This window comes from Pristis pectinata, chromosome 2 (assembly GCF_009764475.1).
Source record: "Pristis pectinata isolate sPriPec2 chromosome 2, sPriPec2.1.pri, whole genome shotgun sequence".
Taxonomy (NCBI): domain Eukaryota; kingdom Metazoa; phylum Chordata; class Chondrichthyes; order Rhinopristiformes; family Pristidae; genus Pristis; species Pristis pectinata.
The window spans coordinates 24,237,132-24,257,992 of record NC_067406.1 but is presented as its reverse complement, the minus strand read 5'-3'; the positions used below and the strand labels follow the sequence as shown (position 1 = coordinate 24,257,992).

Here is a 20,861-nt window from a genome sequence, read left to right as displayed (position 1 = left end):
AAAGCTTCTTTCATTTCCTTTTCAGTTCTGATTGAGGGTGTCCAACCTGAAATATTCACTATAATTTCTCTTCCCATAGATACAGTCTGACCTGCTGAGTATTTTCAGCATTTTCTGTTTTTTGTTCTAGAATTCCAGCATCTGCAGTTTTTTTTTTGATTTTCATGGTAAATCAACTTACTTCTGTATTGTGGAAAACCTACCACTTGGAATAACCTGAGCTTGGATGCCAAGGTGATATTTTGTCTGGTATTGGTATTGATTTATTATTGTCACATGTACCGAGATACAGTGAAAAGCTTTGTTTTACGTGCCATCCAGACAGATCGTGCCATACATAATTACATCGAGGTAGTAAAAAGAAAACAGAATGCAGATAATGCTCCTGTGAAACACAATGGGATACTTGTACAATGCTAGCAACAAATAAGATGCTGGAGGAACTCAGAGGGTCAGGCAGCATCTGTGGAGGGAAATGGAGAGTCGACGTTTCAGGTCAACACCCTTCATCTGGACTGCAGACTCAGTACCTTTACCAACCATGCTCATGTCCTATAAATGATCAAAAGCAAAATTCTGCTGAATTCCCTGATCCTTCCCTGTACCAATTTCAGATCAACCAGTACCTGAATCCATCCTTTACTAGGTGTGGCTCACTTGTGAAGAATAATCAGTTGAGGAACGTGATAGTGGAACTGTGAAGAGAGAAGGGAGGAAACTGGAGATGAAAAATAATGAAGAAGAATTTTGTGCCTGAGTACCCAAGAAATCTGCATTGCTCGACTACTGGAAATAGTCAGATTATGCACTTAGAAAAGGCGACAACAGCTTGTTCCTACACATTGCCTTATAAAATGACCTAAGGCACTTCAGAGGAATATTAACAAACATAATGAGCAGATGAACAAGAAGGGTTTTAAAGACTTATCCATAAGATAAGGATGCATGGAATTGGGGGTAATGTAGAGGATTGGTTAACCAATAGAAGCCAGAGAGTTGGGATAAATGAGTATTTCTCAGGTTGGCAATCAGTGGTGAGCGGGGTGCCGCAGGGGTTGGTGTTGGGCCCACAACTGTTCACAATATACATTAACGATTTGGAAAAGGGGACCGAGTGCAGCGTATCTAAGTTTGCTGATGACACTAAATTGAGTAGAAAAACAAATTGTGCAGAGGATGTGGAGAGTCTGCAGAGAGATAGATAGGTTAAGTGAGTGGACAAGGGTCTGGCAGATGGCGTACAACACTAGTAAATGTGAAGTCATCCACTTTGGAAGGGAAAATAGAAGATCAGATTATTATTTAAATGATGAAAGATTGCAGCATGCTATTGTGCAGAAGAACTTTGGCGTGCTTCTGCATGAATTGCAAAAGGTTGGTTTGCAGGTGCAACAGGGTATCAAGGAGGCAAATGGAATGTTGGCCTTCATTGCTAGAGGGATTGAATTTAAGAGCAGGGAGGTTATGCTGCAACTGTACAGGGTACTGGTGAGGCTGCACCTGGAGTACTGCATGCAGTTCTGGACTCCTTACTTGAGGAAATATATACTGGCTTTGGAGGCGGTGCAGAGGAGGTTCACCAGATTGATTCCGGAGATGAGGAGGTTAGCCTATGAGGAGAGATTGAGTCACCTGGGACTATATTCGCTGGAATTCAGAAGAATGAGAGGGGATCTCATAGAAACATATAAAATTATGAAAGGGATAGACAAGATAGAGGCAGGAAGGTTGTTTCCACTGGTAGATGAGACTAGAACTTGGGGACATAGCCTCAAGATTCGGGGAATAGACTTAGGACAGAGATGAGGAGAAACTTCTTTTTGCAGAGAGTAGTGAATCTGTGGAATCCTCTGCCCTGGGAAGCAGTGGAGGCTACCTTATTAAATATATTTAAGACACAGTTAGACATATTTTTGCATAGCAGGGGAAGCAAGGGTTATGGGGAAAAGGCAGGTAGGTGGATCTGAGTCTATGGACAGATCAGCCATGACCTTATTGAATGGCGAAGCAGGCTCGATGGGCCAGATGGCCTACTCCTGCTCCTATTCCTTACGTTCTTAAAGAAGTTTTCAGAAGTAGAGAGTTGGAGAGGTTTATAAAAGGAAGTTCCAGTAGTTAGGTTCTGGGTAGCTGAAGACATGGCTGATAGTCATGAAGCAAATTAAACTCAGGGATGAGCGAAAGACCAAAAGTGAAGAAAGGCAGATATATGAGGGAGTAGGGCTGGAAGAGATTACAGGAAGGGAAGAGACTAGAGATTTGCAAACAAGGATAAGACTTCTAAAATTGTGGTATTCCTTATTGGGGAACAATGTGCGTCAGTGAGGACAAGGTTGATGGGTGAACTTGAAACTTGACTTCCCTCCATCCAAATTAGAAGAGGAAAATCAGGCAAGTTATTCTGGTGTAGGCAGCACACAGGTGATCTCTTACATAGAGTCACAAACCAATTAGCAAGACAAAGAAGGCTACAAACCTAATGTGGGTAACTGGGATTAGTCTAGATAGGTACAACAGATGGCATGCATATGATGGACTGGAGGGCCTGTTTCTGTGCTGTATGGCTCTTTGACTCCGTGACTTAAACCTAGGAAAGTCTCCACCACAATATTCCCAATAAAATTGGTTTCTGTTAACCAAATTCTTGTGGAACTAAAGTGCAAATTTGTGCTGCTGTCCTCAACCTGTGCATTTAATTGCAGGCTTCCCTATCACTTACTCTGAGACATGGATACTGTTCACAGATAAAAGGCTGATTAATTTGGTCACAAAATACAGAGATTGTTCTTTATCATCTTTACCATCTTCTCATTAAAGTAAAACAATTTAAAACCCTGCTTCCTTGTCAGGTTTCCGAAGTTTCACTAGAAGGAATGCTAATTATAATTGAGGCTAGTAGAAATCTGCTGTGACCAGATCTGTGTTGTCTTGCCTATTTAAGTGAATGTGGTCAAGGCCCAATAGCTCAGATCTTCAACGTGGCTGTGAACAATACCAACTGTGTAGATTGTAGGGTAAATTCTTGGTCTGTGCCCATCTTGGTCGGAGTGCTAAAGTTTTCAGTCCAATGGCCCTGAGCTAGAGAGGACAAAGATCAGCCAGTATTACTGATCTTGGTCACCCCATTCCCTGCCAGCTCCATCTAATGATGCTGGGCTTTAGCTCCCTACTGCCACTCTAGGCTCTAAGAAAATTGCCAAGACAAGGCATTAGTTAACACTGACACTTCTGAAACTATAAGCCAAATATCATATCAAGTTTGCTATTGTTTTAGAAATGAAGTTGAACCCAGAATGAAGAACAGGAGTTTTTTGATTGAAGAATAATATTGGGCAAAGATTTGTTGGATTGGCCAGCTATGTGAGTGGGAATATTTCCATTCACTTCTTCTCTAACCTTACAATTTATACATTAAATGGCAGGACCCTGAGGAGCATTGATGTGCAGAGGGATCTTGGGGTGCAAGTCCAGAGCTCCCTGAAAGTGGCAACACATGTAGATAGGGTGGTAAGGAACATGTACGGAATATTTATCTTCATCAGTTGGGGTGTTGAGTTTAAAAATCAGGAAGTCATGTTGCAGCTGTATAAAACTTTGGTTAGACCACACTTGGACTATTGTGTGCTATTCTGGTCACCTCATTACAGGAAGGATGTGGAGGCTTTAGAGAGGATGCAGAAGAGGTTCACCAGGATGTTGCCTGGATTAGATTTACCAGGATGCTGCCTGGATTAGAGAGTATGGATTATGAGGAGAGACTAAAGGAGCTAGGCCTTCTCTCATTGGAGAGAAGGAGGATGAGGGGAGACATGATAGAGGTATACAAGATATTGAGAGCAATAAATAGAGTGGACAGCCAGTGCCTCTTTCCCAGGGCACCAATACTCAAAACAAGAGGACATGGCTATAAGGTATTGGGTGGGAAGTTCAAGGGAGATGTCAGAAGGAGGTTTTTCACCCAGAGAGTGGTTGGTGCATGGAATACGCTGCCTGGGGTGGTGGTGGAGGCTGATACATTGGACAAGTTCAAGAGATTGTTAGATAAGCATATGGAGGAATTTAAGATAGAGGGATATGTGGGAGGAAGGGGCTAGATAGTCTTAGGTGTGGTTTGAAGGGCGGCACAACATGGTGGGCTGAAGGGCCTGTATTGTGCTGTATTGTTCTATGGTTCTATGGTTCTAGGATGTTTCCTAGATTAGAGAGTATTAGCTATAAGGGAAGGTTGGTTTGCTTTCTCTGGAGCGTTGGGGGCTGAGGGGTGAACTGTTAGAAGTATATGAAATTTTGAGAGGGTAGATAGAGTTTTTTCAGAGTCTATTTCCCAGGGTGGAAATGTCAAATAGCTTTAAGGTGAGAGGAGGAAAGCATAAAGGAGATGTGTGAGGCAAGTATTTTACACAGAGAATGGTAGATGCCTGTAATGTGCGCTAGAAGCAGATATGATAGCAATGGCTAAAAGGCATTTAGACAGGCACAAGAACAGGCAGCAAATGGAGGGATATGGACCATGTGCAGGCATATGAGTAGTTCAAATTAGCATCAATGTCGGCACAGACGTGGTGGGCCGAAGGGCCTGTTCCTGTGATGTACTGTTCTATGATCTAAAAGAGATCTCAGAGGTATCATGAACTCTGTGATTCTGGGCCAACAATTTTATTCAAGGGCAGAGAGAAACAAAGCAAATGATGAAGAAAGAAAAAGAATGAATTGTTGTCAAACTATTTGCAGAAAGCAAAGAAACGAGGGAAAGATATATCCTTGAAGATTGCAGGGTAAGTTGTTAACAATGCTTTGCAAAATCATATGAGTTGTTTGGCTTTTATAAATAAAGGTAGGGTACAAAAAGAAGGGTTCAGGGGATAAAACACTGGTTGGACCTCAGCTGGAGGGCTGTGTCCAGTCTGGATTTCTATATTTTATAAACAATGTTAGAGCCTTAGAGAGGGTACACGGGAGAGTTACTTCAATGTTACTGGGAATGAGGGATTCAGTAAAATGGAGATACTTGGAATCATTCTACCTACATTGGAGAAAGTCAAGGGGATATTTAGTAACAGTGTTCAAATGTAATAAAGGCATTTTGAAAGAACAGATAAATCTGAAAGAAAATTAGCACTTGTCCATTCCAGAATAAAGACAGTGATAAGTTTAAGCATTTTAACAACTTAATCTATTCCAAACTCATTCTTAGTTACACCTGGTGATCCTGGCAAGCTCTGCAGCATTCCTCATTAAACCAAGGTATGGAGCCTCATTCCTTCAAAGTTTAATTGAATTTGGAGGTTTTTTTAAATTTCTCTCCTTCTTTACCCATCTTTCTCTCTTTTATTTTATTAACTAATTTAGCATTGTATTCAAAATTATAATTGACATTTCCTTGGTGAAGATTGTGTTTAAGGCTCATTGACAGATCTTTAGTTTGACTGGTTTAAGTGATTCATCATTGCTTGATCTGCATTCATTGCATTCATCATTGCTGTTGCCACGTGGAAGTCAACAGTACTCAGGTTCTCTAACTTACAGTAAATTACAATGCAAGATCCCATAGGAAGTATGTGGGCAAGAGATAGTGTGATACACAGCTGGTGCCACTCCTTCCAGCCTTAGATTTGTGAGTTACTGGTGCACCATGTGGCAGGCAGTGTCTGTGCTGAGAGAAACAGAGTTAATGTTTTAGGTCCATGACCTCTCATTTGACTGTTTTGATCAATCATCTGAAACATCTTTTTCCAGAGATGCTGCCTGACAACATTTTCCATTTTCACTTCAGATTTCTAGTACCTGCACTTCTTGGTTTAAAATTCATAACAGGTCTGGCAGCATAAAACTGGCCACCTATTAGGCAATGTCGGCCTTTGAAAGCAGAACTCTATCACCATCAATGATCTCATAGACTGACATACCCCTCCCTCTATCGTTACCACCAAGCCAGAGGATCAACCCTAGTTCAATGAGGGATACGGAGAGGCAGGATGCAGGGAGCAGGACCAAGTGTAACTAAGAATGAGGTGCCAACTTGCGAAACAGCAAAAGCAACACACAATACACCAAGGTAAGCGACCCTACAACTAGCAATCAGATCCAATCTTGAAGGACGTGGATGATGGTGAGAACAGAGAAGCGTATGTTAATGTGTTAGGGCATGCCAATATTAAGAAGGAGGAGGTATTTGGTATCTCAAAAAACATTAAGGTGGATAAATACTCAGAGCCAGATGGAATCTATCCAAGGATACTGAGGAAGGCAAGGGAGGAGATTGATGGGGCCTTGACAGAGATCTTTGTATACTCTCTAGCTATAGGCGAGGGCCCAGAAGTCAGGAGAATATCTAATGTTATAACCTTGTTTAAGAAGGGCAATAGGGATAATCCAGGAAACTATAGGGGGGTGAGCCTTACATCAGAGGTAGGGATTATTGGAGAAGATTCAAGGATTTACTCACATTTGGAAAAACATGGACTTATTAGGGATAGTCAGGATGGCTTTGTGTGGCAGAGGTCATGTTTTGCAAACTTGATTGAGTTTTTTGAGGAAGTGGTGAAGATGATAGATGAGGTTAGGGCAGTGGATGTTGTCTACATGGACTTGAGTAAAGCATTGAACAATGCCTCTCATGATAGGCTGATCCAGGAAATCAAATCACACAGGATCCACAAAGAATAGGTAAATTGGATACAAAAGTGGCTTGGTCTTAGAAGATAGAAGGTCGTGGTGGAATGGTATTTTCCTGACTGGAGGTCTATGACCGGTGGTGTTCCTCAAGGATCAGTGCCAAAAGCTCTGTTTTTGTAATATATCCTAATGATCTGGATAAAAGTGTAAGTGGTCTGATTAGTAAGTTTACAGATGACACAAAAATTGGTGAATTTGTGGATAGTGAGGAAGGTTGTCAAAGGATACAGCAGAAGACAGATCAGTTGGAAATTTGGGTGGAGAAATGGCAGATGGAGTTTAATCCAGACAAGTTTGAGGTGGTGCATTTTTGGAAGTCAAATGCAAGAGTAAAGTATTCAGTAAATGGTAGGACCATTAGGAGCATTGATGTACAGAGGGATCTTGGGGTGCAAGTCCATAGATCCCTGAAAATGGCGACACAAGTTAATAGTGTGCTAAAGAAGGCATACAGCATGTATTAGTTCTAAGGAGAGGTTGGACAAACCTGGATCGATTCCCCTGGATGGTTGGAGGTGAGGGGTGACCTGATAGAAGTATATACAGTAAAATTATAAGAGGCATCGATAAGGTTGGTAGTCAGAGTCTTTTTCTCAGTGTGGAAATGTCAAATACTAGAAGGCATAGATTTAAGGTGAGATGGGAAAAGTTTAAGGAGATGTGCAAGGCAAGTTTTTTACACAAAGAGTGGTGGGTGCCTGGAATGTTCTGCCAGGAGAGGTGGTAGAAGCAGATATAAGGGACTTAGACTGACACATGAACAGGCAGAAAATAGAGGGATGCAGACCATATGCAGGCAGGTGGGATTAGTTGGATCAGCATCACGGTCGGCACAGACATTGTGGATCGAAAGGTCTGTTCCTGTGCTGAACTGTTCTATGTTCTAATGGTGAAGAATTAAACAGTGAGAGAGTAGAGGAGGTTCTATCTCAGCCTTTCAATATTACAGAAACCAAGGAAGTGTCCTTGGTCACTTCAATTCACTCCATGTTAGATTAAGAAACAGCAAAGAGCTTTGAGTGCAACAAAGGAATCAGGCGACATCCCAGCTGAAGACCCACGCTCCAGAACTTGGTGTGTCTTTACTCAAGGCGTTCCAGTGCAGTGATAACATCAGCATGTATTCAACAATGTGGGAAAATTGTCAGGACATGACCAATTCACCAAAAAAAGGACAAATTAAATCCAGCCAAATACTCTCAATCATCAGCAACATCATTTGTTGTTAACAGCAATTTCAAATGGTACCTAATAACCATTAATCTGCTACCTGATGCTTAGTTAATAGTTTTGCCAGAACCACTGGACCGCTTTGGTCCAAACATAGACAATAATACAGCTTTGGTCCAAACATAGACAAGAGTATTGAATTCTATAGGGTTGAAAGTGACTGCTCACGCCATCAATTCAACATTAGGGTTAGGGTAGCATGAAGAAACTATGGTAATTGGAATCAAGGGAGAAACTTCCATTTTCTGAATTCATACCTCAAGGATGATGGTTGAGGTTAATGAGGATCAATTATCTCAATCCCAGGAGATGTAGTAATTCCATTGTGCTAGGCCCTACCATTGTGAGATGCTTAATCAATGACCTTCTTTCCTTCATGTGATCAGAATCAGAATCGGGTTTATTATCACTGACTTATATAACATGAAATTTGTTGTTTTGCGGCAGCAGTACAGTGCAAAGACATAAAAATTACTATGAATTAGAAAATAAATAAATAGTGCAAAAAAAGAATGACAAGGTAGTGTTCATGGGTTCAGAAACATGATGGCAGAGGGAAGGGGCTGTTCCTAAATTGTTGAGCGTGGGTCTTCAGGCTCCTGTGCCTCCTCTCTGATGGTAGTAATGTGAAGATGGCATGTCCTGGATGGTGAGGGTCCTTAGTGATAGATGCTGCCTTCTTGAGGCACCGCCTCTTGAAGATGTTTTCGATGGTGAGGAGGGTTGTGCCCGTGATGGAGCTGGCTGAGTTTACAACCCTCTGCAGCCTCTTGCAATCAATCCCGTGTGTTGGAGCCTCCATCAGGTGGTGATGCAACCAGTCAGAATGCTCTCCACTGTACATTTATAGAAATTTGCAAGAGTCTTTGGTGACATACCAAATTTCCTCAAATCATAACAAAGTAGAGCTGCTGGCGTGCCTTGTTTGTGATTGTATCAATGTGTTGGGCTTAGGATAGATCCTCCGAGATTTGATGGCCAGGAACTTGAAGCTACTCACCCTTTCCACGGCTGACCCCTCAGTGAGAACTGGTGTGTGTTTTCCCAACTTCCCCGTCCTGAAGTCCACAATCAATTCCTTGGTCCTGTTGATGTTGAGTGCGAGGTTGTTGTTGCGACACCACTCAACCAGCTGAACTATCTCACTCCTGTATGCCTCCTCGATGTCATCTGAGATTTTACCAACAACAATGGTGTCATCTGTGAATTTATAGATGGCGTTTGAGCTGTGCCTAACCACACAGTCGTGGGTGTAGAGGGATTAGAGCAGTAGGCTAAGCACGCATCCTTGTGGTGCGCCTGTGTTGATTGTCAGCAAGGAGATGTTATAGTTCACCAAGGATTGCATAATGTTCAATTCCATTTGTAAATCTTCTGAAAATAAAGCAGACCCTGGCTATGTACTTATATGCAGCAAGACCAAACAACATTCAGTGGAAAGTATTATCTGTGCCACACGAGTGATGGGCAATAACAATCTCTAACAGACAGTCGAACCACCTACCCTTGACATTCAATGACATTACCATTGTCACATCCCTCACTATCAATGTCCTGGAGGTTACCATTGACCAGACTTAATTGACCAGACAAGTAAAAACAGTGATTGCAAGAACAGACTAGAGGTGGAATATTCTGCAGTGACTTAACGTAACTTTAAAATCATTCCACCATCAACAAAGCATAAATCAGGAATGTAAAGGAATATCCTCGTTTCCTAGGTGAGTGCAGATCCAACAAAACCCAAGAAATGTTGGCAATCGCCATCATTCTATGGCCTGAGGTTAATGACCCTTCTGTTAATGGAAATGGTATTGGTATTGGTTTATTATTGTCACTTGTACCGAGGTGCAGTGAAAAGCTTGTCTTGCACACTGATCATACAGGTCAATTCATTACACAGTGCAGTTACATTGAGTTAGTACAGAGTGCATTGATGTAGTACAGGTAAAAACAGTAACAGTACAGAGTAAAGTGTCACAGCTACAGAGAAAGTGCAGTGCAATAAGGTGCAAGGTTACAAGGTGGATCGTGTGGTCATAGTCCATCTCATTGTATAAGGGAACCGTTCAATAGTCTTATCACAGTGGGGTAGAAGCTGTCCTTAAGTCTGGTGGTATGTGCCCTCAGGCTCCTGTATCTTCTACCTGATGGAAGGGGAGAGAAGAGAGAATGACCCGGGTGGGTGGGGTCTTTGATTATGCTGGCTGCTTCGCCAAGACAGCGAGAGATAAAGACAGAGTCCAAGGAGGGGAGGCTGGTGACCACGATGCGCTGGGCTGTGTCCACAACTCTCTGCAGTTTCTTGCGATCCTGGTCAGAGCAGTTGCCATACAAGCCGTGATGCATCCAGATAGGATGCTTTCTGTGGTGCATCGATAAAAGTTGGTGAGTATCAAAGGGGAAAAAGTGAATTTCTTTAGCCTCCTGAGGAAGTAGAGACACTGGTGAGTTTTCTTGGCCGTGGCATCTACGTGATTTGACCAGGAGAGGCTATTGGTGATGTTCACTCCCAGGAACTTGAAGCTCTCAACCCTCTTGACCTCATCACCGTTGATGTAGATAGATGCATGTACACCGCCCCCTTTCCTGAAGTCAATGACCAGCTCTTTTGTTTTGTTGACATTGAGGGCAAGGTTGTTGTCATGACACCATTCCACTAAGCTCTCTATCTCCTTTCTGTCTTCCCACTCATCGTTGTTTGAGATACGGCCTATAACGGTGGTATCATCTGCAAACTTGCAGATGGAGTTAGAGCAGCATCTGGCCACACAGTCATGAGTGTATAGGGAGTAGAGCAGAGGGCTGATGATGTAGCCTTGTGGGGCACCAGTGTTGAGAATAATCGTGCTGGAGGTACTGCTGCCTATCCTCACTGATTGCGGTCTGTCGGTTAGAAAGTCAAGGATCCAGTTACAGAGGGAGGTCTCAGAGTTTGGCAACAAGTTTGCTTGGGGTTATTGTGTTGAAGGCAGAGCTGTAGTCAATAAACAATAGTCTAATGTAGGTGTCTTTACTGTCCAGATGCTCCAGAGCTGAATGTAGGGCCAGGGAGATGGCGTCTGCTGTAGACCTGTTTCGGCGATAGGCTAATTTCTCTCCATCTCTTCCATCTGGACCCTTAATTATTTTAAATACCTTTTTCAAATCCCCTCTCAACTTCCAATGTTCCAGGGAAAATGATCTCAGCTTCTTCTACCTATCCACATAAATATCCCTGGAATGAGGATATTGGGAATAACTGCCCTGGTCCTCTTCAAAACTGTGTTATGGGTAATATACATTATATTTCACAACAGTGCTGCAATGAATATCAGTCCAACAATAAATATCAGTCCAGATTTTTGTGCTTAAGTCTCAAACCCACAACTTTCTTACTACTACAGAACTACAGTTGATACTTTAAACCTACAGACATGCATTTTCAGACATGTGATAGATATCCAGGACAACTTTACAAGAACTGATCTATTATGAGCCATTTACAATAACAACTCCAGAACAAAGCACACAGCTTGTTTGGTACCCCATCTTCTCTCTGAACATTCATTCCATCCACCAGCAGCCCACCATGGATATTGCATGTATCGTCTACAATATTTGGTGCAATTACTTGCCAGTGCTACCCCAACAACAGCTCCCAACCCATAACCTAACACCAAGGGCAAAGGCAACATTCACCTGGGAACCTAAGCAGCTTGCAGGTTTCCTTCTGTCACAGTATCCTGATTTGGAAATGAATCACCATTGCTTCTTTGAGTTAAATTCCTGGAACTTCCTACCCAACAACACCGTAGGAGTACTATCAACAGAAAGACTACAATGGCTCAGCATCACCTTCTTAAGTACAACAGGTGATGTTTTTTTAAATGCAGGCCTTGCCATCAATATTCACATCCTAGTAACGAAGAATAAAAAGGAAAATGTTGGAAATATTCAGCAGGTCAGGCAGCATCTGTGAAGAGAGAAACATAGTTAATGTTTCAGGTCGATGACATTTCATTGGAGTCTCTTAACTTCTATTAGCATTGTGTGTTTGTTTAGACGCCTGTATACTAGGGCCAACCTGCGGTTGCATAATAATACTTACATAATGCACCCACAGAAGACAAACAGGTACTTTGCATTTAGATGAACAATTTCATTCATAAAGCTAATGCATTCTAAGGTTACAAGCCAAAAGGCGCAGAACTTCAGGGGCAGTGTAACTCAACCTGTCTAAATTTGAAACCTGACCTACAAGCTAAAATAATCTTTAATGCCAGGTGAATTTATCCTTATTTGCGTTTAAAGAAAAGCTTATTTACAGATTATACAGTAGGGCACTTTTGCTTCAAATATGATGGAAGATCTTTGTTCTCTTTACATCAAATACCATATGGACTAAATAATGATTAATGCATATCATTTGCATACTGAGATCACAAATTGTAATAACATATGACTTTACGCAATATGCAAAGTCTTACTAATGATGAAAAGTGTACTGAAACACAGTCAGTACCCCTCATGCACTAAATGGAAGTTATGTGTAATCGGACAGTTTTGAGTCCTGTAAAAGGAACTGGTTCAGGGAACAGTGCAAAGAACTAATTCCAACACATTAAGAATGCAGATTAAATGTAACATGGAAGAGCCAGGTCATAGTACAGTGGTTTGCGAATAGGACCGAGGTTGAAAATTTTTTTGTTAGTTTTATCTTTAGTTCAACTCCACCAACTTTACCTGTTTGTCCATTCTGCTCCTGTTGAAAGGAATCCATAGCTGAAACCTGTCAACAAAAAAACATGCAGTTCAGCATTGTGTCTTATCCCCAGTTGCATTTCCCTACACAGCTCCCTGCTTGTGATGAATCTGACATTGAGCACCTTTACACTCTGGGGTACTTCAGCTGCTAGTTAAGTTACTGGTCTAGTTTCTGGGCTGTTGATCTGGAGGCATAAGTTCAAATGTCATCATAGCAATTGGGAACTTTGAATTCAACAAATTAAACAAGTCTGAAAGAACAGCTAACATCAGTAATGGTGACAATGAAACTGCAGAGAAGACAAGAGAGTCTGCAGATACTGGAATCTAGAATAAAAAGCAGAATGCTGGAAGAACACAGCAGCATCTGGGGAGATAAAAGGTGTAAGTCAATGTTTCAGGTTGAGACTTTGCATCAGGACTACAGAGTTGTTAAAATCCAGCAGAATCACCAACATACTTCAGGAAAGGATATTTCCCATCCTTTTCTCATTCATTTCTTTTCTTAGTTGTCCTACCAACAGTTTGGGCCTGAATCCCTTGGAGTTTAGAAGAATCAGGGGTGACCTTATTCAAACATCTAAGGTTCTAAGAGGGCTTGAGAGGGTAGATGTTGTGATGTTTTCACTAGTAGGAGTTTTGAACAAGGGGACATTACTACAAGATAAGGGGCAAGTAATTTAAAACTGACTAATGTAGAGATTTCTTCTCGCAGAGGGTGGTCAGTCTCTGGAATTCTCCGCCCTGGTGGGTGGTGGAAGCTGGATCATTGGAAGTATTTAAAATGGAGGTGGATAAATATTTGATAGATCGAGGAATAGAGGGGTATGGAGAAATGGCACAGAGGAGGCCAACATAGATCAGCCACGATCATATTAAATGGTGGGGCAGGCTTGAAAGGCCTAGTGACTTATCCTTGTGTTCTTTCCTAGTCTGGCTGACCAATAGCTATGTGGTTGATTCTAAACTCCCCTCAGATATGATGAAGCAAACTACATTTCAGGGTAAATGATGAACATTTGCCTCAATAGTGATACCCACCATCTTTTCAATTTATTTTATGAATAATAAAAGCTTCAATCACTTATCTTAATCACCAATTCATTTCCCAGCATTTACCTGACTTTGTCATCTTCTGACTCCATTACTCCAATCTGTCCCTCACTAGCTTTGGAAGTTCCCTATTTTGAGCTCCTACAAAATTAAGTAACCTCCTTCTATACTAAATCCAATCGAGGTCAGTCTTCATTGCCATAAACTGGCTCAACAGCCTCATCATATTTTTTTCCAAATCCTGATCCTTGTCTAAAATTCCCTTTATGATCCTATTCCATCCAAACTCTACAACACTCCAACACTGTCTCAGCTTGGACACAGCACTCTGCTGTTTCTAGATAACCCTTTGTCACCCCACACCTCCACCCAACTTCTGGCCCCTCAAAATCATCATACACAGTCCTCTGAGGATCCCTATCTGTGACCATTCATACATCCCTTCTCATTATCAACACTCTCAACATTCATCTGTTTGACCCACCTCCTGTATGATTTTTCTGATCAATGTTCACACTCTTCTTTCTTTGTAAAGCTCTGTTGTATATTTCTGTATGTTGCACAGTATTGGTCCACGTTGTTATTATTATGAACAAATTAACAGGTGGTGATGACTTTAATTTGAATGTGATAGGTTCATGGGTTCCCAAGGCAGATGTTGCTCCTGGTGAAAAGAGCCTGGCTCATTTTTATATGGGAGATCTTTATGCCTTCCATCCAAATCTAGTAGGATGTCTTCAGGAAGAAAAGTTCAAGTGAACAGTCGCTGGCATGACGTATGGGCTACAAGTGGGATCAGGATGACAGAGATGGTGATGGGGCAAGGCAGAGAAAGATAATGAGAAGGAAATTGTATGTATTCCCAGCAGGAGCATTCCAATTCTTCCTGACTCCTGAAGAATCTTACCAACCATAACCTTTGGCCTCTTCTGGACACCCTGCTCCTGCTCATGTGGTTTCTCAAGTAAATTTGGTACCACACGAGCTTCCTGATTGGTTCAATAAAAATAATGCTACAGTGCCAGTTACATCATGGGAGTTTGACTCTTCATTTTAATTAGGCTCCTATCTGACAATATTAAAGTCTTCATTAACATGGAACCACATGAGCAGGAATAGGGTGGCCAGAAGAGGCCAAAAGTTACGGTTGGTGAGATTCTTCAGAAGTCAGGAAGAATTAACATGGAAGTTAATGAACATAAAATGTTACCGAGTGCCAGCAAGTCAATTTGCCCAATCTTAACCCTTCCCATGCATAGTTATACTGGCAAGAAGCACTTAAAATCAACTCCAACATTTCAGAAAGAAGAGTCACTTCATACAGTGTCTTACAAATGAAGTGATAACCTCATCCACCTCAAATAAGGCATATAGCAGGACATAACTAACCAAGTGGTGCTGTGGTAGAGTTAGGCATTGGGATGGTAACAAAGACAATCAAGTTAATGATGTCCCCTCACACACGTCTATAACTTGGCATAGAATTAGTTCAAATTGGCTCACTGTGATGCTTTCCAAGTGTAATATTTAATCTGTGTAAACATTCAATTTACTGAGTGCAGTCCAGTCATTGTTTACTTCATGTACCGAGGTGGTTGGAGATCTCAGGTATTGCTTAGACATTCCCCCATCTGTAAGGTGATGCCAGTACCATAAATAATGGAGAGACCCAAAGCCTGATGATAGGGTTTGTGCTTCTGGGCTCTTTTTACACTCTGCTTTCTCTTCTAATCACATGACCCTTTCAGAGTAGTAATTTTTCATGAGAGCTGTGCAGCTATGCAGGAGAGGACAGAAAGCGACTTGTTGTATGAATGTGACAAGGAGGATAAAGGGTAGAAAAGAAGATCGAAAATGACACCAACATGAAAGACAAGAAGAAAAAATCAAAGGAGCATTTAGATGAAGATTTGGAGGAAGAAGAATTACTGGACAAGAGGAAGAAAAAGAAATCATCATCAAAAGAAGAGTCAAACAAAAGGTCCAAGTCAAAAGGTTCAGTTGAAGATGATGATGAAAAACCTAAGAAGGAGAAGAAAAAAGGGAAAAAATCCAAGAAGGGCTCTGATGATAGCGGTGAAGAAAAGGAAAAAGAAAAAGGGAAAGGAGAGAAATCAAAAGGCAAGAAGTCCAAGAAAGCATACAACTATCGAGAAGTCTATGAGCAAGAACTTCTGAACTATCGCACTGAAACTTCAGATGATGGGGAGGATCCGTACCACAGGAAGAAAGGTCATTCTTAGACTAATGTCTTATTAACTGTGTTTGTCTCTCTCAATTCATAGTATCTATAAATTTACTCATGATATGGGCTGCTGTTTTCTATTGGACACTATCCCACTTCTTAATTAAACTGATTTTAGGAGAAAAGGGCAATATAGCAATCATTTGCTACATTCCTGTGACCTCCACTTTCATGTATGCACATTGAATTTTCCCATTCTTTTCTCAGATATCTGGCAATTTTTAAAAGTATAAACCTCTTAATTCTGTATCATTTGAATCATACAGGCTGTGGCTTTAACTTAAACCACACTTCAGAACTGCAATATAAGATGGAGGACTAAATGCATTATTTTAAGTATTTTGAAGGATCCAATAAGCAGAGTCAGAAGGATAGAGTGATGCAGACTTTCATACACATAATCTTCATGTTCTTGTGCATTTTCAAAAACGTTCAGGTGACAACTCTCTCATTCCACAAAAGATTCTGATACTCTGTTCTCCATGGGTATTGATTCTAATATACTGCTTTCCATAAGGACAGAGGGGCTGGTGGAGAGTGTTGTGTCGAGGGAGCAGGAGAGTGCAATAGCAAACAGGACTTACTGAGGCACAGACCTAAATTTTGGGCAATTTTGTAATTTTTGAAGGATGAGGATTTGAGACAGGCACAAAAAATGCTGGAGAATTCAAGTTTAGAGGCAGGAAAAGCATTTGGAAGGGTTTCAGTGGCAGTGGGGGTGAGCGAAATGATTAAGGGATTATGTTACATAGGTAGAAACAAGCAGACTTAGTGATGGATTGGATATGTGTTCAAAGCTCAAGTCTGCGTTGAACAGAGCATCAGGTTTTCATAGCCTGGTTCAGCCTGATTGAGGGGCTAGGTAATCAGTGCTAATGAACTATTTGTGGTGGGCATGAGAAACAACAGCATCTGACTTCTCAATGTTTACTTGGAGGGAATTGTGACTCAACCGGTAGCATAACAGTAATGTTATATGGTTGGTCTTGTACAAGCTGTGACTAATGATCTGGAGATATGAGTTTAAATCCCACCACAGCAGCTGGGAATTTCAATTTGGTTAATTAAACAATTCCACAACAAGAAAGCACAAATCAGCAATGATGACTCTGAAATGATTGAATTTTGCAAAATCAAAAAGTAAAAACTTTCAGATACTGTAAATTTGAGATACTGAAAATATTCACCAGTGCAGGCAACACCTGTGGAGAGAAAAACAAAGTTAATGGTTCAGGTCAATGACGTTATATCAGAACTGGCATATCAGAACTTTTGCAAAAACTCATTTGATTTACTGAGAAGAAAATCTGTCTTCTTTTACCCATCTATATATCCAGACACATAGAAACGTGATTCTTCTAAAATGAGCCATTGCGGAGAGGACAGCTCACTACTTTCTTGAAGAAAATTAGGGATGGACAATAAATTCTGGCCTGGCCAGTGATGCCTACATCTCTTGAATAGATAATTTTCAAAATATCCACAGGCAAGGTGCAGGACAAGGAAAGTGGTGGAGAGGTACAGCTGTCCATTGTCACCTTAGATGTGAAATCTGCTGAACAGTCTCCACTTCATGGCACCAAGGGTCAGCCTGCTGATAATGAAGAGTACAGAACAGAACAGCAAAGGAACAGGTCCTTTGATCCATCGTGTCTGTGCCTACCGTGATCCCAATCTAAACTCATCCCATCTGCCTGAACATGGTCCCTATCCCTCTATTCCTTGCCTGTTCATGTGACTGTCTAAATACCTCTTAAATGTTGCTATGGTGTTGGCTTCTCCCACCTTTCTTGGCAGCACGTTCCAAACACCTATCACTCACTGTGTAAAAAAATTTGCCTCACGAATCTCCTTTGAACATTCCCCCTCTCACCTTAAACCCATGCCCCCAGTCAGCATGGATGAGTTGGGCTGAAGGGCCTGTTTCCGTGCTATATTACCCTATGACTCCAGTATTTGACAATTCTAACCTAGGAAAGAGACTCTGGCTATCTTCTCTTTCTATGCCTCTCATAATTTTAGATACTTCTATCTGGCTACCCCTCAGCATCAGATGCTCCAGAGAAAACAATCCAAGTTTGTCCAACCTCTCCTTATAGCTAATACTCTCTAATCCAGAGTGAACGGAATAGGTCTTCGGAGGACTCTGGAAGCTGTGCAAAGGCAAGAATTGATTCCATTGCTGGAGATACATTGGTCGCATTTGGATGTGAACAGAGAGACCTAGGAGTACAAGTACATAGTTCCCTGAAAATGACATCACAGGTAGACAGGCTGGCAAAGAAAGTATTTGGCACGCTGGCCTTCATCGGTCAGGGCATTGAGTATAGGGGTTGGGACATAACATTGCAGTTGACAAGATGTTGGTGTGGCCACACCTGGAGTATTAAGTACCATTTTATAAGATAAGATATCTTTATTAGTCACATGTACATCAAAACATACAGTGAAATGCATCTTTTGTGTAGTGTGTTCTGGGGGCAGCCCACAAGTGTCGCCATGCTTCTGGCGCCAACATAGCATGCCCACAACTCCTAACCCATATGTCTTTGGAATGTGGGAGGAAACCGGAGGACCCGGAGGAAACCCACGCAGACACAGGGAGAACATACAAACTCCTTACAGACAGCGGCCGGAATTGAACCCAGGAAAGAGTTGAACTAAGCTGGAAAGAGTGCAAAGAAGATTTACGAGAATGTTGTCAGGACTCAAGGGATTGGGTTATAGGGAGATGCTGGGCTAGCTAGAACTTTATTCCTTGGAGTGTAGGAGACTGAGGGGGTGACCTTATAGAGGTGTATAAAATCATGAAGGGCATAGACAGGGTGAATGCATACAGTTGCTTTCTATGGGAAAGGGAATCAAAAATTAAAGGGCATAGGTTTAAGTTGAGAGAGGAAAGATTTAAAAGGGACCTGAGGGGTAACTTTTTCACTCAGAAGGTGGTGCGTATATGGAAAGAGCTGCCAGTGGAAGTGGTTGAGGCAGGTGCAATAACAACATTTAAAAGACATTTGGACAGGTACATGGTCTTGTATGGGGAGGTTTGGAGGTGGTGGGCATGCAGGTGGAAGCTGATACCACATCCAAGGTCTTACAGGAAAAGGAAATTAATGGCAAATGGTTGGAAAGGATAGAGTGGTGAAGGACAGAAGTTGAGGAGGAAAGAGATGCTGCTTCCATTATTGGAAGGGGAAGAAACATTTCCTGAGCAAAAGTATGTATTAACACCATTAGCAAACACGAGAATTAGCAGGATGCATGCACTCTGACATCAGTGAGGGAATAACCTCTTCACAGATGCAGCCTTGCCTGTGAATACTTCTAGCATTTTCTGGTTTTATTTTCAGATTTTTAGCATCTGCAGTATTTTGCTTTGCAGTACAGGAATGATGATCTCTGTCTCCATGATTTGTCCTTTAATTTTTGTACCTGATTCCAGTCAGATTGCTCATTATTACTCAGTTGCTGTTGTTTCAAAGGGAAAGCAGTCATTGTAGTGCCACTGAGTAGAGCCATGACTTCTGAGGCAATGTGGTAAATAACCTCAGGTGGATCTTCTCCAAAGGTTGTCGGCACAGTGTCATAGCTGGTAGAGTTATTGCCTCACAGTTCTAGAGATCCAGGTTCAATCCTGCACATTCTCCTTAAAACCACATGGACTTCCTTCAGATGCTCTAGTTTCCTCCCACGTCACAAAGGCATGCTGATACGCTAATTGACCACTATAAATTACCCCTAGTACAGTGAAGGTGGTAGACTTGATGGGGATGTGGAGAGAATAGTTTATAGGGAAAACTAATTGGGGAACGGAATTGCTCTAAGAATTGGCATAGGCTTAATGGGCCAAATGACCTCCTTCTATTATGGAGGTTGCATATAGATGCTAATGCTGGAAGTGGGGTCTCTGAGCTTTCCAGTGACTTGGCAACTGAATAACTCAGACTCTCAGGACTGACCACTATTGCTCTGAATTCTCATCCACTGTGCAAGGTCACTGCAACAACATTGTAGAACTACATACAGTGGAAGTAGTTCTGTAACAGGAAGAGACCAGGAGGCATTCCCATAAAGTACAAGTTATAATTCCCAGGTTTATGTTATTCGTTGCCCAGTGGCCACACCAGTAATTGATATGTAATAGATATTTGGCCATTGGTGTAGTCTCTGCTAATGGCATCACATTATCTAGTGTTTTCAATTATGGGGACATGCCAGTAATTTCAGCATTCTGCTTACTTACTCAGTCTGATACTATCTATATTAATGACCTAAACCTGGGGTGCAAGCCACAAATTTTTAAATTTACAGATGACACTAAACTTGATACTATGAACTGTGAAGAGGATAGCGATAAAATGCAGCAGTTTTATTTGGCAGCATGGTCGGCACAGACATTGTGGGCTGAAGGGCCTATTCCTGTACTGTACAGTTCTGTGTTCTATGATATGAACAAGATGGTTGAATGAGCAGATGCATAGCAGATAAAGTTTAATGCAGACAAATGTAAGGAGATGAACTTTGGTAGGTGTTCTAAACTAGATGCAGCAACAGAGGAACCTGGGGGCTATGTGTGCACAAGTCGCTGAGAGCGGGAGAGCGGGTGGAGAAAGCAGATAATAAGGCATGCACATTTCTGGGCTTTATCAGTGGAATCATTGGGTATAAAATTAGGGATAGCCTACTGAACCTTTATAAAACACTGGCCGGGCCTCAACTAGGGTATTGTGTTAATTCTGGTTGCTTTATTATAGAAAGGATGTGGAGGCATTTGAGAGGGTCCAGGAAAGACTTGCAAAAATGGTTCCTGGGTTGAGGGACTACAGTTACAAGGATAGATCGGAGAGGCTGGGACTGCTTCCTTTGGAGAAGGGAAGGCTGAGGGGAGATCCGATAGAACTATATAAATGAA

The 20,861-nt window shown here is 41.7% G+C and overlaps 1 protein-coding gene across 1 annotated transcript in view; it reads left to right on the top strand.

Moving 5' to 3' along the window:
• The first annotated feature begins 15,569 nt into the window (after positions 1-15,569).
• Positions 15,570-20,861, top strand: part of LOC127580433 (lipoxygenase homology domain-containing protein 1-like) — a 94,379-nt gene continuing 89,087 nt past the window's right edge. Inside the window, exon 1 of the mRNA XM_052033907.1 lies at positions 15,570-15,699. Coding sequence (XP_051889867.1) covers positions 15,570-15,699 — 130 coding nt within the window. The remainder of the gene's footprint in view (positions 15,700-20,861) is intronic.